Source organism: Microtus oregoni, unplaced genomic scaffold (genome assembly GCF_018167655.1).
Source record: "Microtus oregoni isolate MIOR12 unplaced genomic scaffold, Mior012 000001F_ref0000356, whole genome shotgun sequence".
Taxonomy (NCBI): Eukaryota; Metazoa; Chordata; class Mammalia; order Rodentia; family Cricetidae; genus Microtus; species Microtus oregoni.
This window is the reverse complement of record NW_024543060.1, coordinates 78152183-78179060: the sequence shown is the minus strand read 5'-3', so window position 1 is coordinate 78179060 and position 26878 is coordinate 78152183. Positions and strand designations below refer to the sequence as shown.

The window sequence follows — 26878 nt, the reverse complement described above, 5'->3', positions numbered from 1 at the left end:
GGGAAAAAAAAAAAGATCAAAGAATTCAACATGATCAAGGGCGTGGATGAGGGAAGAGCCTGAACTGACATAATGTAATTCAAGAAATACTGATGCTGTTAATTTTAGTAATAATTTAATTTGGTCCATATCAAAGAAGCCATATAATGGAAGAAAAGAGGCCAAAGGCACGTTTGTGGGGAGCACTGATGGTTGGTACCCTAACCCCTATCTGTAAAAGAACGTTCGCTGGCATTAGCTTCCGTCAATTCATCTGTGATTTTTAGATTAATTCTGAAGGAAACCATAGCTTACTTGAGGATCCCGATGAGAATCTGTGTGCCTGGCTTTTTTTGTCTTTGTTTGTAGACAAAGAACTCCCACTGGTCATGGAAAAAAGGTCTAAATCCGTGTCTTCTCTGCTTACAAGTCTTGCCTGGGAGCAACAAGAGAGAATGTATACAATCATGAAACAAAATATGGCATTTTCTGAATGCAGCTCACATTACCCCAAATAAACAAACAGGCTCTGTCAAACAACCTTCTTCAAAATGATACCACAATCCTTTATTGCTGCCCAGCCAGAACAAATGCACTATGTCAAAGGATGTTTTGCAAATAAGAGCCGATTTTAAAATTGAGGTTTGCTATTTGAGTCTGTACAGCAAAAGAAAACATTTTAGTAGAGTAATTTTGATGAAAATCAAACTTAAAGGCAATGGGTGAAACTATAAACAGCTTAACCTCACTTACTGACCAAGTATATTATTTAATAGCTAATTAAATGTTAAAGATGTCATATTATATTATTTTGTATTATTTTTTATTAAACTGGCTATAGCATTATTTTCTTTCAACAATCCTTGAAACGGATTTTGCATATTTGTGGACCACTGCATCACAGACTGTACATACCCTTTCATTATAACCATTATCAGTGTGAAATATTACACATCAAATGATCTCATTTTGAGGTATTGTTAAATATATAGTAATTTCAAGGCATATTTATGCACCCAATGGATTATTCCATCATCTGCAATTACTACTGTACTTTTATTACTATGGGATATTGATACTTAACATCAAAAGAATTACTTGTAACCTATAGAATATTCTCTTACAGAATGTCTTTTATCATTAGGAATTTATCAAGACTGAGCTGTGAAGTGGAGAATATGCTGTTATAAAAACCAAAGCAGTCTCTAAGTGGATGGGATCTACCCCAAACCACTCTATAATTGGATTCCCGTGAGAGTATTGCCCTAAATGTTTGATGGGAGGACAACTTAAGCACAGGGAAATAAAGGGAAGAAACCACCATTGTGGTTTAGAAAACTATCTCTGTGTAATGAGTTATATAGACTCAAGGAATCAGAATCTAAATACACTCTTTCACATGTTGATATCACCGCCTTCTCTCTCCCCTCTTCCATCTCCTTTACTTTCCTCCCCCTCCTCAACCTTCCTTGATGTCACCATCTTCCTCTCCCTTCCTCTCCTCCTCTTCTATTTCTCTTTTTCCTCATCCCTTCCTATCCCTGTCCTCTTTTCATTGGATCTCTGCTCTCTTTCTGGCTGCCCTGGAGCTCTCCAGTGATAAGAATATAAACATACACCATATCTGTTTGTCATTTTTTCCCCTTTCTTTCCCGACCTTTTCATTCTTACTCACAAATGAATAAAATATTTGTTCTTCTGAAATAAATATAATTTTTATTCTACAAAATTTGTGCACATTTATGTTGTATAACACATTTTAAATTTGTATACAAAATGGAATAGCCCCCCCCCCAAAGCTATAGACATACAAATTTATGAGCAAACTTTTCTAGACTTCCATAAACAAACCTGTGGGCTAGATGTCAAATTTAAACCATAAAACATAAAATAAAAGTTTAAAATGCAATTTACCACGAACATTTGACTTCACAAAAGTGCCATCTAACAGCTTAAATTTAATTTTTCAAATGCTTTACTTCACAGAAGACAAAGTAGCTGGACTCTGGCAGACTTCCTCAGAAACCTAGAATTTCATATATAGGCTCAATCCATGGCTTTCAGTGAATCTAGCATAGCTTGTGGATTATTAATGTTTAAATTATATATCTAAAATATTGGCTTTAGCACTATTTTATCAGATAACAGAAAAATTATAAAGGAAAATATATCTTTTTCTTCCACATGCTTGTTATCATTGGGATATGAGGCATTTCCACAAAAGGCTTATAATTGGAAGGCTTTGTCTGAGCTAGTAGATCTGATCTGCATGATTGGATCAGGAGGTCTCACAGAGTCTGTGGCTTACCCCACCGAGGAACTAAAAATCTGTTGGCACAAATGGGATATGAGGCAAAAATTGGAGGTAAGGCTATGTAAAAAGCAATACAACACTAGAGTCTATCTCTTTTCTTGGGGCCTCTTGCTGTTTCTCTCCAGCTCTTAGCTGCTATCACCATTGTCCCAGAAACACAGATTCCAGTGAGTATGGACTTATGCCTCTGTAACAGTGGATCAAAAGAAATCTTTCCTTCATGGAGTCTTTTTTTTATGTATTGCCATAGTGACATAAAATCAGACTGAATAGCAAATATACTTATTCAGTAATTCCTTTGAATCCCTTGATTCCAGGACCATGTTGACTATTGAGGATGGCAAGTCATATATGTCAAAAGATGCAGTGTTTACATGTAACTTAGACAATCCATCCCTATAGCTTAAATCATCTATCTCTTTCAAATAACAACTAATGCAATATAAATTCCATGTGGGTAGACGTCCTAGTGCATTGCATAGAAGACAATAAGCAAGACATATTTACAGGTTCACTACACAGGGTATTTCCCCAAATATCTCATTCTTATATAAAGTCCATCAGTAAGGGTTCAATGAAGACAAAAGGATAACTATCCTTCAAACAATATAAGTAAGCACAAATTTAATATTTACATTACAGAAATATATGAATAGGGGGATCGGTAGACTCAATTCAGATAAGAGTATTCTAAATGGAGTATAATATCATCAATTATTTACCAAATGGTAACTTTGAAAAGAGTTTTTTAAGGTTTTGTTTTCTGGACATTTTCTTTTGCAGTTCACCTGTGCAGTCATAAAGCCCAACTGCATCTCACTAAAAGGATGAGAATTTAGAAGAGAAATCTATAAATATTTAGAGTTTGATCTATCTACAACTACCAAAACTTAATTAACGATAAAGTTTTACATAAATTAGTAAAGAACATGGACCAATGTTTAATCAATATGATGTTAAGAAACATTTACATGCTTTGTAATTTTTAAGAGAAGGCATAATAATAACCTACTTTAAAATTTTCATTGTTTCTCAGTGCGCATGTTTTGCCTATGTATGTCTGAGTATTACTTATGTGCTGACATTGGAGGGGCCAGAAAGAGCGTTGGCTCTCCTGGAACTGAAGTTACAGATGGGGTGAGACTCAATATGGGTTAGGGAAAATGAACTCAGGTCTTCTGAAAGAGCAACCAATGAACTTAAACACCGGACCATGTCTCTAGTCTCCTATTATCATACTTAAAAAACATACCCTGTTACATCTTGATCAGGATTTCAAGGTAATTTCTGTTTTGGTTGTTGTTTCATTACTCTTCATTATATTGCTATAACTTCCATTGCAATCAAGTCTAAGAACTGCTTCATTATTTCAAAGAAGGATGTTTATGCTCCTGCACCCTTAGGCTAAGTAGCAACTACTGATACGCTCTCTATTGAGTCAGCACTGTGATTTTTCAGAATGTGAAATGAGTGAAACTTACAATATTTTACAATATGAGGTAAACTCTATTTAATATCATGTTGTGTGTGCATGTTAATAGTTTCTTGCTTATTACCATACATTGATTTCATTTTACATCCACTTCGCCTTTCTTCCACTGTTATATTTTCACACACTAAGTGGACTTTGGTTGTGTTAAGTTTTGCAGCTATTATGAACAAGACTATTCTAAAAATACTGTCAATATTTAAAATGAATGTGTGTTAAAATTCTTTGAGAATTTTAAATATTGAGAATCTATTTTAATTATATCCAACCTCCCTTGTACTATTTTCATAATGAATGTTCATTACTTTAGGAAAAATGTTTAGTAGCTCATCTGTTGCATATATGTTTCTAAATTTTCTTCATTAAAGTTCTTTAATTAAAAAATAATCAAAATATAATTACACTTCCCCCTCTGCACTTTTCTCTTTAGAACCACTCCATACCACCCCCACTAATCGCTCTTCAAATTGATGGCCTCTTTTTTTGGTTTTTATTGTTACATATATGACATTATTATATTATTAGATACATCTGCATGTAAATACATAACTACCGTCTGTTGAGTTGTTCAATCTTGTTTGTGTACATTTGATTTCAGGGCTGACCAGTTGTTATTGGATAATCAATTTGGGGGATCATCCCTGGGAGAGACAGAACCTCCTTCTATCAGTGCTCATTAGTTGTCTGTATTTGCTTAAGGGTGCGTGCTGTGCAATTTCCCCCTCCTACATCAGCGTGAGCCATAGCATGACCAGCAGGCCAAGATATCACTACAGGTTCGAGAGTGGCTTTCATAGCGTGGTGGTAAGCAAGAGCTGTCTAATTAGACTTAAGGTATATTCAGTAGAAAGGGAATCACATCTGGAACTAGAAACCTAATGAACGTGCGGGGACACATACGATCATAGAGTAGAAACTACTAACACTACATTACTAGATCAGCAGAATTCTAAACTGTATTGCAAAATTTATCCTTACACCCACAGATAAATGTAGTTCTCACCCTATTCGAGACAGACAAAACAAAAACCTCACTTTGCAGCAAATGGTCCACTACAGAAAATCACAGCTGATCATAATTTAGTGGTTAAGTTGCCATGGTGAGCTCAGCAGGGATGGATGCATCTACAATAAAACTCCTAAACCTAAGCCTCTGTAAACATCATGGAAGAGGGTATAGGAGTATTACAACAGTAGAGGAACAGGATGTCTTCTGTACAATTATGTACCCTAGAAACAACAGAGGACTTACACATAATACCACAATAATATGGTTACCTAGCAATTCGTGAATGATTACAATACCAACAAGTATGCTGACATGGAAGGGGGTAATTTCATAGACAACATGTTCTCAAATTTTAAAATCTGAATAATTTGTAACCTGAAACAAGTTTACACTATAAATATTTTACAATATTATAAAATGATATTTTTATTTTTCTCAGTTTCTTTGCCCTTGCTTCTTTACATGCAGAAATTAAATTTGATTATAGCCTTGTGCTATAATACTGAAGTATAATAAGAGGTATAAAAATGGTTTTATCTCTATTATTAATAATTTGTTGCCATTTAATGTTTTTTTCCTTCCTTCCTATTGGCCACATGTGGCCATTGCCAGGCAGTGATAGCACAAGCCTTTAATCCCAGCACTCAGGAGGCAGAGGCAGGTGGATCTCAGTGAGTTTGAGGCCAGCCTTGTCTACAAAGCAAGTTTCAAGGCAGCCAGGAATGTTACACAGAGAATCTCTGTGCTCCACCCAAAAAAAAGGGAAAGGAAAAAAGGAAGGAAGAAAAAAAAGTGACTGTTAATAAACTTGTGCAAAAATATAGCCATATATATATATATATATATATATATATATATATATATAACAGATTGATGTTCTAAAATTACTAGGATAATATGCATGACACCCTCACAGAGGAATTTTATTAGAATATAGGAAAATATTTAATGAGCAATAACTTTAAATAGGGACATAAAATTATCTTGTCCTTTTATTCTGTCTAAATGCACATATTTATGTATACAAATATATACTACACCACACACACACACACACACACACACACACACACACATAAATTATTGCTCAAATTCAGGAAAGTCTTTGGAAAAAGTGTTCAAGAAAATGGCATGGAAGTGCTCTTACAGGCATAATATTATTTTTATCATACAGAAAAGTAATTTGGCTGTTAAATTCTCACTGGAAAACAAAATAATAATCCATTTTCTTGGTCTATGTAGAATCTGAGCTAGGGAGATTTGTTAGTCTTTTATAAAGGGAGGTGTTCTCCACTGTAATCAGTCACGATTCCCTCCTCCAAACTTCTGAGACAACGCTGAAAAGTTTCCTTTTGATGAGAGCTACTTTTCTAGATCCCAATGTTGGCCATAGTCCTCTATTTACAAAGTCTTTCTTCAAGTAGCTTACAGCAAAGTGAATTTAACAAGCATATGCCTTCCATTTTCTAGACGACACTCTTATTGAGATGATTAGAATATGGACTTAAAGATCAAATAATACTTACCAGAGTACCACTGCACTCCATAAAACTTGGTGGGGTTAAGCTGCTAATCACTTGTTACTTTTAATACAGTTTGATTTTTCAAGCTGGAAACTCATATTGCTGTTTCTTTCAATTTAATCTTTATATTTGGCTCTTAAAATTTTCAAGAAAATAATCTCATTAAGCAATTTCCCATCCAGAATAATTTTGTTTTAAAATGGTAACAGGTTAATATTTTTACATCTGTCAAATAAAATTATTATTTTAAACAATGTCATATTGTGACATTATATTTTATGTCAAGAAAATATGTTATTATTTTAGCACACGGCATTTGAGGTTTCCCCAAAATAGATACAGTTGTGATATTCCATAGTTTAAACATATTATGAGTATATTTTAAAGTGTTATTTATTGAGTATGTGTGTCTATAACATTTTTCTCTAACTTTAAACATATTTCTTACCACAAGTTGAACTCTTCCACCATTGAGTACATCTGGATCTAACTCAGGCAAGAAGTGATTGCTTCATGGTGGCAAGAAAGGAAAAAAAGTTACAGTATAAATATAGAGAAAGAATATTAAAAAATGCACAAACATCTTTATACATAAAATAGAGACAACAGCTTTAATTTATGTTACATATAATAAATGCACATATCATATATATAATTCCACTGTTATATATATTAAGTTTCACAAAAATTAATATCTAAATAATACTTCAATAGTAGTCTCTTTTTAAAATATAAATGTTAATGAGCAAACATCTGAAAGGGCTAACAGTGATATTTAATAAATTATAGAAAATCTAAGTGTATTTTAATGACATTTACTTATTTTGTCCCCATTTTTCTTTGGCTTTTTGAGACAGTGTTCCACGCAGTCCAGGCTTGACTTGAACTCACCATGTAGTCAAAGGCAAGCCGAAACTCGCCGCTTTGTCCCCACCTCCAAGGACTGGGCTTACAAGCCTGAATCATCACTGGTAGTTTTTACAGTCTTAAACTTTCATTTGACGCAAGCGAAGTTTTCTACTTTAGTGTTCTACTGTGTTTGATGCACCCGACAAATAGTCACACTGCAGTTTAATTTTATTCTGGTAAAATATTCTGATATCGACTTTTTCCTTAAATTTTTGTCTTTGGGAGCTATAGAGATGGTTCAATAATGAGAACTTAAGGCATGGTGCTCTGTGCTTAGAATCAAAGAACTGTGGGTTGGGGGGGGGGGGAGAAACATATCCATAGAGTTTTCTGGGAAGCCAACCTAGCCTAAATCAGTGATTCCCAGATATGGCTTCTGACTTCAAAATAACATACACACATGCATTTGCACACATATATATGCACTTCCCCCAAAATCTACACACACACACACACACACACACACACACACACACACACACACACACAGGTTTTCTACATATAAAGTAATTTTTTGGAATATATTTCAAAATAATATTTTATATATAGTTAATAAAACATCTGAGGGATTGATTGATTGTTTCATCTACTAGATACAGATTTTATTACCAGTAAGTGGTAATATTAAAAGTTTAGGCATTTAAAATTTACCTTCAAATATTGTTTATATTTTCCACTGCATCACATCTATATTAACACTTTAACTTTGGAATAAAATCTCTCATATCTAGTTAACAGAGATAACTAATAGATTTTGTTGCATTTGTTATAATTATAAAGATGATATTCCTATGAATTCAGTTAACCTGATTAATGTGAACGTGAAATAAATTTATGTTTTCATTAGTTATAATACTTCATATTAAAACATGAGAATTATCAATGTCTTTATTTCATTCTTTGATCCCAGTAAATATGTCAAATAGCAAAATACTTCTATTTTAAGTTTTGTTTTCATATGATGTCCACGTTTTGTAAGAAGTTAAATGGGCTGAAGTCCTCCAATATGAACGTTCACGTCACATATAACATCGTAAAACTTTAATCCACAAATGGAGCTGTCAATTTCACAAGTGACTAATTTTTAAAACAAATCTATATACTGACATGACCGACAGTTACAAGTTACCACATGTTTTCTTGATGAAGTAGAGGAGACTGCATGATTCGTGTGTTGGTTTTAAGCAGAACAGAGTAGAGATCTTCCTAAACACTTTTGGTGAGAACTGTAAAGAACATCCACGCTGTATGAAAGCCTCTGGCGATGTGATGTATTGGCTTTTGGCTAAGAAGTTGTATTTGTTTTAGCACAATTAACCCAGGTTTCACTTTTCAAGATTTGTTTACGATACAAAATCTAATTTGAAGGAAATGACCTCACCATTTCAGGGTTCTGGAACTAGTTGTTTCTGGAAAGCCCACTTGTGTATGAAGCCACTGGTAGGTGTACTCTTTACTCTTTTCTAACTTTTCATCCATAGTGGTCGGCTTGGAGAGGGCGTCTTCCTCTTCGCCTTGGGAAGAAATGTGTAACATAAAAAGAATTAAAACCAGGGCAGGTAGCTGAGATGATGCTAAGAATTTCACTATAATGAAAGAGTTTTGACAAAGCGTGGTGATTAATGAACAACAGTTATTAGGAGTTAAGCATCTCCCATTTCAGTCTCAATTGCATCTACTTTGAACAATAAAAGAAAAATTTAATGCAGTTACCTTTGTTTAAAAATAGCATCCATTAGAAAACTCAATTGTTTCGGAGAGACAATAGACCTTTCTTATATGAACAGCCTTGTTTTTAGACTTATTTTAAGATCCAAATGTCTTTAAACCATCCTCATATACAATAGAATTTATAGATTATAACAAAGGTATTTAAAACGGACTTTTGATTTTCCAGAATTGAGCTTTGTGTAAGCTATTATTTTCAATTATCAATAGTTTATACTAACTATTCAAAACAATGAATTTCATTGTGATACTTGCTTACATGGTAGAGGAGGGAGCTGATTCTCAAAAGTTATTCGCTGACCTTCACAGACCACATGCTGTGGCATAGGTGAGCTCACATTCAACACATACCCCAAAGAAAGTGTAAAAGTACACAACATGCTGAAAGCAATATTGATGTTAAATTACACAAATCTCTGTCTCTGTTTCTCTCTCTCAGTGTGTGTGTGTGTGTGTGTGGTGTGTTTAGAAAACCGTGCAAACATTGCTGCCGTGTGAGTGTCACACATTATTCGTATGACACCATTGCTTTCCACCATTGTTTAGCATCATGGGCTTGCTCCTTCACACTGCTTCTTTTGTGGATCCCCCTCATTAATGTTAAGGGCTTGCTGGCTTTGTATGTTTGGTCGACTGCATGTTTCTAAAGTTAGTTCATGGCAACTATGCACACAAGTTCATAAAACTATAAAATCTGATGGTTAAAAACACCAACTTTTCCAGGTGCAGCAGTGAACACAGCCTTTGAAAGTGCTGACTCAAGTTTGCAAGTTCAAGGTTCATCTGGGCTATGTGAAAATTGCTAGGCAAGCCAGGGAAAGATATTGAGACCATTCATTTAAACATTAAAGAGTAAGTAAATAAAAGAAAACTGAATGTCAACTTATTAAATTGAGGCGTTCTCTTACTTATTGCTTAACCTAGTAATCAGAATGTATGTACACTCTTTGGAAAATGAAGCAGGTCTTCAAACTCATAGTAAATACAGTTCTGTGTACACACAAACTATATCATGCATAATGCTGAATGTGATAAGAATGAGCATCTTACATCTCTTTTTCCTGTAAAGGTCAGTGAAATGACTCTGGTTTTCAAATCAAGAAGACGCTAGAGCCAACATTTAGGAAAGTCTAAAAGAAGGTGCTCGTTTCTCTAATGTCTAAGTTATTGTCACTTCTGATGCTGCCACATGGTTCTAAACTGTCCATAGCTCCTGTCAAACAATTTCAAGTCAACTCTTCATTGGTTACAAATGGAGAAGGGATTCCTTCACATTCCAGGGCTGCCTGGTGAATTCATATGCAGAAGCATTTGATACATAGAGAAAGTATAAAGCAGACTTCCCCAAAAGGAAGATGTGTTCTCACAGTTACTCCACAAAGTAAAATGACTTTTCAGTAGATCCTGGGTTCTGATCTACCAGTGTTGGTTGGCCACACCAGGTACAGTTCAGTAACATTAACTAGTAAGACTTCAATGAGTCTGATGATCAGTTGAGCTAAGGCTCAAGCCTTACCTGTTTTTAATATGTAGAAAACATGGTATAATAAGCAGGTCTAGCTTAGAAATATCTGTGGCCTTCTGTTTCTTTAATACTGATATTTACTGCCATAGTCGCTTATTAACATACTCTTGGAAAATTTCCCCAGTTCTTCATAACGCTAACTGGTTTCACAGGAGAACTCAGACAAAGTTTTAAAGAATTCCTGTGTAAATATCAGATCTTTCATTGTAAGGGACCAGCTTATTGAGACCATCATTAAAACCCGGACTGATACATTGGCTGAAGCTCAATTAAGAAACAGAACAAGCAAAATGTGAACTTGGCTGACTGTAAACCAAAAGTAGTTTGAGAGCTGAGGGATGTGATTCCATCCCAGCTAAACCACCACAAGATTATCCTGTCACTGAACAGAACACCCCAAATAAAATTCACTCTGAGTCATACAGAAGGCCTGCTTCAGCATCTTTGTTTGGAAAAGTAACAGAGGCTTCTATTACTTTACAGCACTCTGGTCATGGTGTTTCATCAGCCTCTCCTTTCAGTGTTGAAGAAAGCAGCATTTTTGCCTGTAGAAGGTGAAATCCATGGCCCTCCGTCCCTTTGCAACTTGCTTTGCCTGTTCTCTGTGCTTTGAACCTCAGAAAGGCAACTTCCTTTGATTCTTGCTAATCTCTGGTTACTTGAAAGCATGGCTTTAAGCAATTTTAATTAAAGCAGTTGTCAGACTCAATAACAAAATGCTATGCCATTTATAAAGACAATTTACAAAGAAAAATATTAATGAAGAGAAAACCTAAAAAATAAATGCCACGTTCTAAAGCCAGCTACTTTGTAACATTTTAAGATAAGTTTCTTTAACCCACAAAATAATTTTCTTTGACTTCATTTTTTTGTTAGAATGATATGAGTTCTTTATGTTCTGATTCCAGTTGGTTGCAAGAAAAACATGTGCAATAGAAATCTCATGATAAAAATGGTTTTTATTGATTTATATTATAAAATATCAAGTTGTCTGGTGATTAGATTTTTATTCTTTGAAGATTTTAAAGTTTATTTTTATCATATGTGTTTTATTTGCATGTAAATGTATGCATTATATGCATGCAAAGCCCTTGGAAACCATTATAGAGCAACAGCAACCATGGAAATGGAGTTTCGAGTAGCTGGAGCTGTCATGGGAAAGTTGGAAATGAAATTTTGGTCCTCTACAAAAGCATCAAATTTCCTTAACTTCAGAGATATATCTCTAGTCCCTTGATGACTATGTCTTTATTATCACATTAAATGCATTTTCAAGTGAATTTAGAGATAGTATGTCTAAAATTATATATATATAATTTTATATATTTAATTATATATTTGGTATATATTTGCATATAGTGTTTAGTGTTCCACCCATTCTAACTTCATATTGGCAAGTTAAATACCTAAAAAGCTGTTGATAATTGGATAATATTGTCTAATTATGGTTGTTATTTACTTCTTTACTTCCAGGCAAACAATATTAGCCTGTATAGTTATTTACTAATTTTATATTATATATTGTAAAAAACGTTTCTGATACTTTTAAATTGGAAACTACCTAAATCCTGTAGCATCTTTCTTTATGATTTTAACAAAGTATAAATCTTTTCTCTGTTATTAATGGTACAGATATTTTTCCTGTTCATTGTTGTTTTCAATTTCTGTTCTCTTTTCAAGAAGGTCATCTTTCCAGGCTGCATATTTGTGTACATCTTAAATATCATCTAAACTACATTCAGTTTTCCACTGTGACTTACTAGCTTGCATCTCTGAACTCAATAAATTGCCTGTAGTGTAGGGCTCCAGAAAGAAATTCTATAAATTTTCAGTGATTTTTCTTTAGTAACAAAAGTCTTTTATTTATTCTTTATCTTTATTTTGTCAATTTCTATTCTCTTATAATTTATGCAATCTTGCTTTGGTAAATTGAAATTGTAGCTCCTAAGGTTTCAGGGCAGGGTATTTAGTTCAGTAGTAGAAAGCTTACCTAACATGCATACGGCCCGGGCTTCAGTTCCTAGTATGGAAAAGGAAAGACATAATTTGTAATTGAATGTAAGATGGGTGTGGTGGCTTACGCATATATTCCTATCATTTTAGAGATTATAGTAAAATGATTGGTGTGAATTTAAAGATAGCCTAGGCCAAAGAGAGTAAGACATAATTAAACCAGTTCCCAAGCAATTATAAGACTTTAAAATTTCTTATCTTATATTCATTTGTTATTGTTAACCATTTCTCCACTAAATCAAATTACTCAGTCCAGGTCTCTCTTTAAAAAAAAAAAAACAAAACTATAGAAAACACATTTTTATTGCTTCCCTTTAGGATTTTCATATATGATTTAGGTGTTGATTTGTTGGGTTCCACATAAATAGATGAGCCCTTATTGTACGTGCTGGCATCTAATAATGGTTGAATACACAGAGAGAGTTTGCTGCCTCATGGGGCTATCAAATTGGAGGTCTAGGAATAAATAACTTCCATCTTACTCATGAAAATATCTCAGCTACTGCTCAAATGCCATGATTGTCAGGACCCTGTTTCTCACCATGATGACCATGGACTCTATACATGCCTGCATGTATGTTCATATAACACAAGAGGACACCAGATTTCATTATAGATGGTTGTGAATCATCATGTGATTGCTGGGAATTGAACTCAGGACCTCTCAAAGAGCAACCAATACTCTTAACCTCTGAGCCACTTCTCCAGGGCCCAAAATGTTTCTTTTTTAGATAGTAGACCAGTCTTGCTCTAGATATTCAGATACATATTTTAAATTCCCACCTTAACCCACCAGACACACTGTAGTTAACCAGCTTTCTGTACCTGCAAGCCTTTTCTTCAGCAATGGTATTTCTGCTTCAAATCTTCAAGTATTAGCTTATAAAAACTATTCTTCAGAATAAACTGCCTAACTTTCAACAATGTATTTTATACCTAAGTTTAATGAAGTATTGGTATTTTTAAAGGTTTGTTGCATTTGAATATGGTCTGAATATTTGATTCCCAGCTGGCATTGCTGTTTTTGGAGTCTCTGAAGGCATTAGGATATAATCAGCTGGGTTTAGGCCATGAGGGATGGGCCTCTTAAAGTTTGGCCCAGACTGGTTCAGGTTTAACTTTCTGCTCATTGATTCACTGAGACAAAAGGAGACCGATCCTAATTATATCACTACTGTGATTATAACATGAATCAAGCCAACTTGGGTAGGAAAGTATTTATTTGGCAGAAATACCATTGTCCATTATTGAGGGAAGCCAAGACAAGCACTCAACCAAAACAGAGCTCTGGAGGCAGAAACTGAATCTGAGACCATGGAGGCTGGACCATCTGTTCCTGTGTGTGTGCACACACGTGTGTGTGTGTGTGTGTGTGTGTGTGTGTGTGTGTGTGATGGTCTACAGTGGCCGGGGCCTTCACTCATCAATCATTCATATAAAAATGTCCTAGGGTTTGCCTTCAGCTAATTTATTGAGGTATTAGCACAATTTACATCTTGTCAGTTTTACACATGAAATTGTCACTATTAATATTATTTTAATGTCATAAGATAAAACATAATATAACTTTAAAAGTCCCATAGCCTTTAAAATTTTTCAACATGTTAAAGTACTTAAAAAATAGCCAGCATCTCCTTTAAAGATCCAATATCTCAGCTAGATGAGATGATACATACTTTTAATCACAGCACTCAGGAGACAGAGGTAGGAGGATCTCAGTGGGTTTGAAACCGCCTAGTCTACAAAGTGAGTTCTAGGTCAGCCAAGGCTATTACACAGAAAAGCCCTGTCTAGAAAACCAAAAGTACAATATCTCTCAACTGTGACTCCTGTGAAATCATAAAAAAATTAAAAAGTAAGTTACATATTTTTTCCCAAGAGGACACAGTCAGGGCACAGTTACAAATTATATCAAAGACAAACAAAATTCAAACAGTGCTCATTGCTCAATATCAGTGTCCAATGTTTGGAATTCACACATGATCTTCTGGGTTCTAAAGGCCTTGGACATCTTATTTTCTGTTCTACTATCATTGCATGCAACTTGTCTCTTGGGCTCATGCTGGCTCAGAAGCCGCTGCACACGTGATCATCCTCCTGAGCTGGCATCACCAGTATTCTGCGGTCCTCAACGGCAACTAAGGTTCCACTTCACCACTGACTGTTCTTCAGGGACTCCAACCTAGACACACAGTGCCAAACTGGAGCTATCTCTCTACAGTTCTTCCATGCTGCCCAAATCAGTAACATGTGGGAAGCTCTCACGGATTACCAAGCTTGGCTGCCGGCATATGATGCAACCTCTCTACTTCCCGGCTTCTGGACCACAGCTTTTGTTGTGGTGACCCCGAGAAAAATTTCCCCCAAGGGGTTCATGCCAATCATGCTATTCTTTCTTAACCAAGGCTAATAGCTCAGCCCTATCTAACCAGCATCAATTGTCCCAGTAAATCCAAGTTTCACTTCACTGGTTCTTGTCTCTTAATCACAGCTGATTCTTCAGCCCCAACTGACCAGAAACCACAGGCTGTTAATTCTAATAGATCACATGAACAGCCCTGATAGTCTTTGCTTCCCTCTGGGAATTCATAAGCCAAACCTCTACCATCTGGATCTCTGTCAGCATTATCTTCCAAATTCCTACAACAGTTTATTAAACTCTGAGCACTCAATGATGGCCTTTCCAGTTGCAAACTTCAAACTCCTTCTATAATCCACCTTGGAAAACCCTTGGTCAGGCCAATCTCAGTAATATCTTTTTCTGTGGTACCAATTTGTTCTAGTTTGGCTTCTGTTGCTGTGCTGAAACACTGACCAAAACCAATCTGGGGAGGAAAGTATCTATTTGGTTTACACATCCTAATCACTGTCTATCATAGTGGGAAGTCAAGGCAGGAAGTCAAGCTGCGCAGGGACCTGGAGATAGAATCAGACAGAGACCATAGATGACGGATGCTTACAGGCTTGCTTCACATGACTTGTTCTGACTACTTCCTTATAGAACATAGGGCCACCAGCTCAGGAGCGGCACCACTCAGGGTGGGCAGTCTTCCCACGTTAACCATTTTTTAAGGGAATGTATACCGGCCCATAAGATGGCAGCTTTTTTTTTCAGTTGAGATTTCCTCTTCCCAGATGATTGTAGCTTGGGTCAAGTTGACAGAAATCTGATAAGCACACCCCTGACATGTTGCTACATTTTCCATGCCATGAGGAACTGAAGCCATGGACCGAAACTAATCCTTCCACCTTGCGTTGCTCTGTCAGGTATAACAATACAACAACTAGAAAAGGAGCTAGCGTGAAGGTGTTCATGTCATATGACCCTATAAGAACTTCAGGACACTTTTTCTTATGCTGTATTTTAATTGCCTATTTTTGTCTGTTTTGCCTCTTATAACAAGCTCTTGATAATACTAATGCATAATATGATGCCACTCAGTTTGTATCAGATAAAAAGGAACAGCTGCCACCCTTGTTCTTTCTGTGTTGTATAAAAATTGCGGGGCTCTCCTGCTCTCAGGTCCACAGGACCAGCTCACCTGTGCCCCTGCCAACATTGTCAGCTCTAGAATGCGTTCCAGTCGAGTTGCAGGGCCTGCTCTCCCAAGTGCTGCTGCTACTGAGGGGCAGTGACAATTCTCCCATCCTCATGACCTTGGGACCAGCTCTCCTACCCACCACAGGCAGCGAGGGACAGGGGAAGGGGTAAGGTCTTCTCTCCCTAGTCCACTCTACCAATGGCAGGTAAGAGGTGGGGCCGGATTTCCCAGGCATGCTCACCTGGTTGAGGGTGGGTGGGTGAGGGGGCCAAGTGATGGCATGGGTCAGGGAAATATTCCCTCCTACCCCACCCATAGCCTCAGTGACGTGAGAATGGAAGAGGGGCTACTGCGCCTCATTGACTGTGGGAATCTGGATAGCGGGCCTTCCACTTAGCAGGGCAAAACAGCAGAGCTGGCCCTGGGGGTATGAGTGTGAGTGTGGGTGAGCTGGACCCCAGGGCGTGAGAGTAGAAGAACTGAGCCAGCTCCTTACTGCCTGCTACATTGGGTGAGCTAGCTGGGGCAGTGTTAAAGAGCTTGTCCGAGTCTCTTGCCCACCCTAAAGTGGCTCCCTTAACTAAGAATTGTGGTTCCGTGCTCCCCTATCCACCTTTCCTTTATCCCAATCCTCCTGTTTCCCCAAGCCACCCCCCTGCTCCTTCCCTTCTACATTTTCTCTCCTCATCTCCCCTTACCCCCATCCCACCCCACCCCCAAGATCCCAATTTTCTCCCCGGCAATTTTGTCTACTTCCTTTAGCCAAGAGGATAACTATATGTTTTTCCTTGGGTTCACCTTCTTACTTAGCTTCTTTAGGTTCACCTATTGTAGATTCCGTGACCCTTATTTATGGCTAGAAACCAATTATGAGTGAGTATATCCCATGTTCATCTTTTTGGGTCTGGGACACCTCACTCAGGATAGTGTTTTCTATTTCCATCCATTTGCATGCAAAATTCGAGAAGTCATTGTTTTTTACCGCAGCGTAGTACTCTAGTGTGTAGATATTCCATACTTTCTTCATCCATTCTTCCATTGAAGGGCATCTAGGTTGTTTCCAGGTTCTGGCTATTACAAATAATACTGGGTGCTCCCAGGTGCCCAAGCTGAGGTCCCCAGTTAGTTCCTGGGCAGCTGAGGATAGGGAACCTGAAATGACCTTATCCTAGAGCAATACTGACGAATATCTTGCATATCATCATAGAACCTTCATCTGGTGATGGATGGAGATAGAGACAGAGACCCACACTGGAGCACTGGAGCTCCCAAGGTCCCAAATGAGGAGTAGAAGGAGGGAGAACATGAGCAAAGAAGTCGGGACCACGAGGAGTGCACCCACCCATTGAGACAGTAGAGCAGATCTACTGGGAGCTCACCAAGGCCAGCTGGACTGTGACTGAAAAAGCATGGGATAAAACTGGACTCTCTGAACATGGCGAACAATAAGGGCTTGATGAGACGCCAAGGACAATGGCACGGGGTTTTGATCCTACTTAACATGCTGGCTTTGTGGGAGCCTAGCCAGTTTGGATGTTCACCTTCCTAGATATGGACAGAGGGGGGAGGACCTAGGACTTACCACAGGGTAGGGAACCCTGACTGCTCTTTGGACTGGAGAGGGAGTGGGCGAGGAGTGGGGGGAGGGGGAGAAGGGTGGGAGGAGGGGGAGAAGGGTGGGAGGAGGGGGAGGGAAATGGGAGGCTGGGAGGAGGTGGAAACTTGGTTTTTTTTTTTTTCTCCTTTTCTCAATAAAAAAAAAAAAAGAGCTTGTCCGAGTGGCAGTGATGGAAGATGGTGGCTGACCACCCCAACTACTACCCAGGCCTAGAACTAGGGCCTCCAGCATCCACCAAATCTTGATGTACTGGAGTATGTGAAGGGACTGGACATGCAGATACAAAGCTACAGAATCTCCATGACACAGGGCAACAACAAGTTATCCAAGAGGAGTCCCAGCAAAAGCCCGTTATCGATAGTGTAGCACAAGCTAGAGTCCTCCAACCAGACCAATGCCTCATTGCAACGAACACTAACAAGTAAAGATATATGGACTAAAGGCTATGTTGTGTGAGTCACTGGCCCACACTACAGCTTCCACAACCAATTTTTTTTTGTTTGTTTATTTGACTGGCTGATTTTACTTTTAAATTTCATTTTGTTTTGCAGGGGAGTTTGCAAGGTCAGAGGGAGAAAGCAAGAGGACATGGAGATGAGTGGGACTAGGATGCATGATGTGAAATCCACAGATAATCAATAAACAGTTTTAAAAAGCGCAGAGCTATACTGCAAAGTCTTTTAATGAGTAGACAAGACTGTTATTGAAGATAGCATATGCCTAAACACTTTAATTTAACTACTAGAATAGGGAGGTACATTAACTCTGAAAATCAGAATTATATCCAAATAATAATGATAAAAAGACAACTAAAATTAGCAAACCAAAACACAGAACAAGAATGATAACCTCTTCATAGGTCCACAGCATACAAAATCCAAGGGGAGAGCAGTTTTATTTCTGAGGTGCACCGAAAGAAATGAAGCAATTTAAAAATTCATGGAAATATTATTCTTTTCTTTATAAAAGGCAATAATAGGTGTTCATTAAGTCCATATGCTTCAAATAAATCAAATTTCTAAATTTTCTACATAATATCCTATATGGAGGGAAATTAAGATTCAATTATCATTTAAGGCACAGAGAAATAAACTAAGTAGTTATATTTTTAATTCACATGGTAACTTTCCCATGACTGTTTCCTTTTTCGCTAATGGCTTTTCTCCATAATATAATTTTGAAATAGTCTTGGTTTCATGAGCAGAGATGAGTTCATTTGTTTACCGGACGCATTTGGGGGACATTGTTGTGGCTACACAAAATGCTTCTCCTTGTGCTGTGAAATATTTTAAGTCATTTTGATAAATGGTTGACTCTATGTAGCTCAGGCTGGAAATACTAAAAACTGCTTTATAAAGTATAAGTGGTTTGGCTGTGTTTAGTAAAGAGATTATTACCTCATACCTCACAAATAAAGGATACCCCAAAAGGGGAATTTGGCATAAATACGCCAAGAGAATTTGAGTTTCATTAACATCTGTATAAATACTTGTTGATAGGCTGTTTACGGTTTCTTCCTTAACCAGGCCAATCTGGGGCTGGAAAGCAGAGGGCACTGGCAGGAAACCAGTAACTCTCCCGGAGCCATTTGAATGTGACAGCAACATCACTGTTCTTTAAAGACATACAGATATATACACGCGCTGGATCACTGAGGGAAAAAATGACTTCATGAATAAAGACCAGGATTGTTGGTAAAAAGATTAAAAACAGAAACTTTGGGAGGGCAGCCAAAACTGTATATGTAAGGTCAAAGGTTAAGTACAGCATTAATCATTCCTGTACTCAATTCATTCAATTTTTATGGCCCAACAGATTTTTTAAAAAAAAAAATAAAATGAAAGATACTTGTGAGTTTCCTACATTTGAATTAACCCTCAAAACTGGGCTCTTTGGAGGCACACAAGGAGCATAAAAGACTTTTATGAAAGCAAAAATAAATAATAAGTAAACAGATAAAGATAATTATGAAGCTATGTATCTAAAGTATTTGATATTGTAAAGATTTTTTAAAAAAACAGAATTGCTTGAGGTGATGAAATTACAGAACAAATCCCTCAACAAAGTGTTTATTATCCAATTATTAAAAAAAAACAGACTATATAGTTCTTCCAAAACATAGCATATTGTTGACATTGTGTTCTTTTGACCTGTGCCTTTTTGCTCATATGTGTATAGTGAATTTTTGAAGATACCTCAATATATTCTTCTCCGACAGTCACAAAAAAATGAGCAAAAAAAAATCATAGATGGTTTAGATCATGTATCCATGAACATTTAAAATCTTGCCTGGGACTAGGTTAAAGTAAGGAAGACAAACAAAAAGACATTTTCTTAACTTGAAAATTTAAAAGGTGAACCAAGATCTTTAGTTATTAAAATAAATATTTTACTGTTGTATTTCTTAATAAAAATAATAACAAAAATTTAGGACCAACTGTTCAGATTCAGATGCAGTGGTCTGCTGAGGCATCAAAAGCCTGGAGGCAAAAGTCACACTGGCCCTGCCTCCTCCCTGGGGTGTGTTTATTTCTAAGCAATACTATCAAAAGAGTGGACACAGTTTTAGAACTACCCTTTAGCCACAGGGTTTACATTTTTTTTCCTATATTTTCATATGAATCTGCCACAATACTTCATTATCCATGACCAGGGTTTGTGACATACAATGAATTTATTTTGAAACTATTTTAGGTGGTGTTTTCTGAGTTCCACTTCATCTGTCTTTGTACCTATAAGAAAGTAACCTGCATAGAGTAAGCTGGCTTTTCACTTACAGGCCGTGGAGTGTTTCACAATTGATTTACCATCCCTCTGCTTCTTCTCTTCTTCTTACAGCGAATATACTAATATAAAATGAATAACTATAGTATCCCTAATATGAGGTATTTTCCAGTGTATGTATTTCTATCCATATTGTTACAATTTTCAAGGAAAATGGATTGCATCTTGTGTGGTTTAACAATTCCTTGCTTAACACAGGGCAGACCTAATCCATCTTGCAGGAAAAAGTATACATGTGAGTTAAAGTTCCATGGGTTTACTGGAAGGAAGGAAGACTTCAGAGTTAACCACAGAGGAAAGGAGAACAGCTTCCTGTAGATTACTCCAGGAAGTGCTCCATAGAAAAAATATAAATCTTCAACAGATATTTTTTTTTAAAAAATATATTTATTTTCTTTCATAATATGTTAGGGTTCTCAGGTGTCTTTTATAGAGAACAATCAATTTCCAAGAGATAAGAAGGGTGTATGGTCCTAATTGATTTTAAGTTATTTCAAATAATTTTTAGCAATTGCTGAGTAACAACCATGAAGGAGGTTCCATTGACATGATTCTCTCCTGTTTCACTCTTTTAATTTAATTAGCCATGGAAAATATGCCTCTGTCTAACCTCGATTCCCTCAGGGAGTGTTAATATGGTGGGTCATCCAAACTAGGGTCCACCCAACAGAATAATCAGGAATAATGATGTAATTAGTTTGGTTTTCAGAATGATATACTCGTATTGACCAAATAAGTACTTTGTTAAACTTATTTTTATAGTTCATTCTTCTGATTTTGATACAAACATGTATACAGGATTTTTTCCCCTTTGGCAAAAGACATGTATAATTATGCTCATTCATATATGTATTTATTAATCGATATCCAAACTTATGACATAATTCCCTTTATCTGTTTTATTTCAATGGAAAATCATAAGTGGTATTAGAATTCATTAAGGATAGGAGCCCTAAACAAGCTATTGAAATATTCTTGATGTCATTGTGATCATAAGATATTATATAACAATGGAATAGAAATATTAACCAAGTGCACATATTTACACAATCAAAATTAACTTCTCATTATGCCTATTATAATATTTTAGTTTTTCTTTATAATTTTATATAACAATGATTTGTATGTTTTTCAAATTAGCACAGGTATTCTTATTATTGAAAACAGTCATATAAAACACTACACATATCTTAAAATATTGCTTGCATTATAAACAAAAATAAATAAAAATTGCATTATTTCACACATTAATTAGATGTAGCCTGAAGAATATGAAGGGATTATTTTTCTGCAAGTACTTCAGGAAGATATTTTTATTCTTATATTATTAGTAAAAAGGTGAATTACTTCAGGTAGCAAGACTTTATTATATACAAATCAGGTCCTTCTGACAGATTTCACTTTGTTAGAGACAAGTTAAAGACTTCTGATGCATTTTTATGCTAGTAGAAGTCCATAGAGCCAGTATGTACCTACCACAAAAGTCACTCTCAGCTTCAAACTCTTACAGAACACATAAAATTTCAATATGACAATGAGATAGTTAGAATCATGGAATAATATGTAAAAAATAAAATATAATTAATTTATATGATTTAAATATAAATAGTCCATAAGATCTCTGCTAATTTAAAAAACAGAACCATCTACAAATATTAAGTTCTACTTAAAAATAATAATAGAGCTTGATGTCAGGGATGGTGATGCTCTGGAAGTTCTTTTTTTGTACAGGATTGTTTTGGCTATCCTGGGCTTTTGTTTTTCCATATGAAATTGATTATTGTTCTTTCAAGGTCTGTGAAGAATTGTGTTGGGATTTTGATGGAAATTTCATTGACTCTATAGATTGCTTTCAGTAGGATTGCCATTTTTACTATGTTGATTTTACCTACTTAAGAGCATGGGGGATCTTTCCATTTTCTGGTATCTTCTTCAGCTACTTTCTTCAAAGACTTCAACTTCTTGTCAAATATGTCTTTCACTTCATTGGTCAGTGATACCTTAAGATATTTTATGCTATTTGTGGCTATTGTGAAAGGTGATGTTTCTCTGATTTCTTTCTCAGCTTCTTTATCAATTTTATTGGAGGGCTACTTATTTTTTTTTTTTTGAGTTGATCTTGTATCCTGCCACATCACTGAAGGTATTTATCAGCTTTAGGAGTTCTCTGATAGAGTTTTTGGGGTCACTTATCTATACTATGATATCATCTGCAAATAACGAATGTTTGATTTCTTCCTCTTCAATTTTAATCCCTTTGATTGCCTTTCGTTGTTTTATTGCTATTGCTAAAACTTCAAGAACTATGTTGAACAGATATGGAGAGAGGGGTCAGCCTTGCCTTGTTCCTGATTTTAGTGGAATCACTATGTATCTCTCTTCAATTAATTTGATGTTGGCTATTGGATTGCTGTGTATTGCTTTTTTTATATTTAGATATGATCCTTGTATCCCTAATCTCTCTGAGACCTTTATCATGAAGGGGTGCTGGATCTTGTCAAATGCTTTTTCAGCATCTAATGAAATGATCATATGGAGCTACAGTAATTAAAACAGCTTGGTGTTGGCATAAAAACAGAGAGGCTGACCAACAGAATCCAAAACCTGGATATTAATCCACACACTTTTGATCACCTGATTTTTGACAAAGAGGTTAAAATTATACAATGTAAAACAGAAAGTATTTTCAAAAAATGGTGCTGGCATAACTTGATGTCAATACGTAGAAGAATGAAAATAGATCCATATCTATCTCCATACACAAAACTCAAGTCCAAATGGAGCAAAGGCCTTGATATAAATCTGACTACACTGAACCTGACAGAAGAGAAAGGGGGAAGTAGTCTTCAATGCATGGGCACAGGAGACCACTTCCTAAATATAACCCCAGTAGCACAGACACTGAGAGCAACATTGAATAAATGGGACCTTCTGAAACTGAGAAGCTTCTGTAAAGCAAAGGACACTGTCAATAATACAAAAAGGCAGCTCACCAACTCTAAATCAAAGGACTGATCTCCAAAATGTATAAAGAACTCAAGAAATTAGACATTAAAATTCTAAATAACCCAATTAAAAATGGGGGCACTAAGCTAAACAGAGAATTCTCAATGATATAATGATGTAGGATTTTCATCTGTATGCTGTGATTACCATTAATGAATAAAAAAAGCATGCTGGGAGAAAGGAGGCAGACTCAGGGAGACGCCATGTAGCCCCGCTGGAGCCAGAAAGAAAGGTAAGCCACAGCCATGTGGCAATATACAGATTAGTAGAAATGGGTTAAATTAATATAAGAGTTAGTCAATTAAGAAGTTAGAGGCTAATGGGCCAAGCAGTGTTTTAAATAACATAGTTTCTATGTGGTTATTTTGGTTCTCGGTGGCTGGAACGAATTAGTGGACTTCTTGCTACAGGAGAATCTTAAATGGCCAAAAGATACTTAAAGAAATGGTAAACATCCCTAGCTATCAGGGAAATGCAAATCCTCTGAAATACCATCTTACTCCTGTCAGAATGGCTAAGATAAAAAACAATAATGATAGCTTATGGTGGAGAGGATCTGGAGCAAGGGGAACACTCATCCCTTGTTGGTGGGAATGCAAACTTGTGCAACCACTTTGGAAATCAGTGTGGCTGTTTCTCAGAAAACTGGGAATCAACCTACCTCAGGATCCAGCAATACTCTTGGGCATATACCCAAAAGATGCTGAATCATACTACAAAAGCGTTTGATAAACTATGTTCATAGCTGCATTATTTGGAAGAGCCAGAACCTGGAAACAACCTAGATGCCCCTCAATAAAGGAAGTGTGGCATATCTACACATTAGAGTACTATTCAGCGGTTAAAAAAAAAGGCATCTTGAATTTTGCATGCAAATGGATGGAATTAGAAAACACTGTCGTGAGTGAGGTAACCCAGGCCCGAAAAGATGAATATGGCCATCTCTTCAGCTCCAATTACTTTGGCATAGTTTATTCATACCACTGTTGTTGGACGCATGGACAACTCTTCAATTCTGCAAGTTGGGATAGATTGCAGGTTACATGTATGAGAAGAATTTATCTCTTCAGAGTGTATTTTCATTACTTATGTACTCAAGTTTCCACTCAAAATATAAACTATTTGCCAAGTTTATAGTTTAGTTTGAATAAAAATTTACACCAATATGTCAATTTCATAAAATTAATACCCTAATTGGATACCTCATACTAGCAGATAAAAACAGTACGCTGTTGGTCAATAGGGTCCCATAGACTCCCAGGCATTAGAGTCTACAGTAGTACTCTTGATTATCCTTCAGAACTTGGTAGTTATATAATGTTGCAGAGTACACTGTATAATTGAGGAACATAGCATGGAGAAATCAAACTGGTACTCTGTGCAAGCTGCATCTCTATGGCATCTCTACTGGCTAACTCTCATTTTTCTTTAAAGTGCTCAGAACATTATCAGAGAATAAAATTAGTCATCAACTACACTGAGCTGTGAACACCGCAAGGTACAGCAAGGACTAGCCTGACAAGATAACCCCATTGGTGAAACAGTGGACATAATGTTGTAGAAGTAACCAATCATGTTCTAATTGGATCTAAGGTATATTTCATTAGTGTGGAAATTCATACATCTGGTTAAGAGAACAAGAATCTGTGGATAGATAGGTCATAGTCCCTAGCAGGTACTATTACTAGATAAAATATTAAAACTACCCTAATGACCTATTGTTATACGCATAGATTAGAGCCTCTCTAAACCCTTAGCAGAGAAGCTTCTTCTAGTAGATGTAAGTTAACAGAGATACCTGGTCAAAACACAGAGAATAAGCGTCATTGGAGTTCGCAGCCTTAAACTGGACATATATCACACCCCTTCTATTAAGGCCCAGAGAAGTTTTAAGAATAAGAGTAGAAATTTTCTAAGAGCTTGAGGGTTAGATAATATACAGGAAATTGTAGTTTTTGGAAACAATGTACAGTTGTACATACAAATACACAGAGACTGTGACTACATATAAAAGAGCTGTGCAAGCTCAAGCAAGAAAAAAAAAATCCCAGCACCCAGGAAGGAAGGTGGGAATGAAAGCCTACCCCATCCCCAACTGAGGATCTATTGGCATTTGATGGCTTGCGGGAGAGGAAGAATACATTTTTCTTCAATGATATCACCCCTGTATAGGTCTACCAGATACTATATGTGAAGGTCAAGTAGAAAGACTAGTTGCACAACACAAACTGGGCCTGATGAGGGCTGCAGAGAAGAGGAAAACAGAGTTGGGTAGGTAGGGAAGGATGGGTGGAGAGGGTGGTCATGGGAGGAGCTGAGGGAAGGAGAGACTATGTTCAAACCTTTGAGTTCCAGGTCAGTCAGGGCTATGCAGGGAGACAATTACTCAAAAGTGGCGCACGCCTTTAATCCCAGCACTCGGGAGGCAGAGGCAGGCGGATCTCTGTGAGTTCGAGGCCAGCCTGGTCTACAAGAGCTAGTTCCAGGACAGGCACCAAAGCTACAGAGAAACCCTGTCTCGAAAAACCAAAAAAAAAAAAAAAAAAAAAAAAAAAAAAAAAAAAAAAAAAAAATTATTGTAAGATTTTTTTTCTAAATTGTCTATTTATATAGACATATTGAGTTTCCTCTCAAACTTGGTTTGGGCCAGTTTGGGTAAGATTTTCTGAGTGTTTTTTTCTTCCAATATTTTTCACACTCATTGACATAAAGCAATTGTAACATCTGTTATTCCATGCATGATCCACCCACAAGGCTGTGTAATTTTCCCAAGAAGAAAACTTGCCAATATCCATTCAATTTATTAGTGTTTTTAAACTAAATCTGGCTTTATTGGTGCAAAAGAGTGTATTTTTTCTTATTTAGCACTGATCCTAAAATATGCAGTCATTTTACACTGTATCATTACTTTTTTAAAAGATCATTGTAATTTTTTTCTACTTGCGATTTCTAGCATCTTTTAAATTCATGAGCAAGAATTCATCATTTTAGTTAGCTTAGTGTTATTTATTTACGACTTAATAGCATTACTTTCAGGAACTGCGCGGTACAAGTGTTTCATTTTTACCAATTTTCAGTCCTTATTTAAAGCCGGTACGAGTTCAGGTTTGGTAAATATCCTTTTGTTCTTCAGGATAACATGTTTCCAGTCAGTCAGTGTCCTAGATAAGACTTCCAAACGTAATTTATTAAATATGCTCATCAGATCATATTCTTAGTGATTCTTTTGAATATTCTATAAATTAGGGAAAGAAACATCATTAAAATTTCTTAATATAATTGTTGGAATTTCTTCTTACTACAACTTTAGTTTTTGCCTTATATTAGTACTGTGTGTTATACTAGTTCATACAAAATTAAGTGTATTAGTAATGTATTATCTATTTTCTTCCTCATCTTGACAAATACATGATTTCACACCTCAAAGGTAGGGTGGTTT

The 26878-nt window shown here is 36.3% G+C and overlaps 1 protein-coding gene across 1 annotated transcript in view; it reads right to left on the bottom strand.

Annotated features, from left to right (window-relative positions):
- Window positions 1-262: 262 nt before the first annotated feature.
- The window catches only part of Lrriq1 (leucine rich repeats and IQ motif containing 1), a 129603-nt gene continuing 102987 nt past the window's right edge, over window positions 263-26878 (bottom strand). The window contains exons 25-27 of the mRNA XM_041673590.1: window positions 8605-8737; window positions 6763-6823; window positions 263-415 (exon numbers count right to left, since the gene is read on the bottom strand). Of these exons, the coding sequence (XP_041529524.1) occupies window positions 263-415; window positions 6763-6823; window positions 8605-8737 (347 nt within the window). The remainder of the gene's footprint in view (window positions 416-6762; window positions 6824-8604; window positions 8738-26878) is intronic.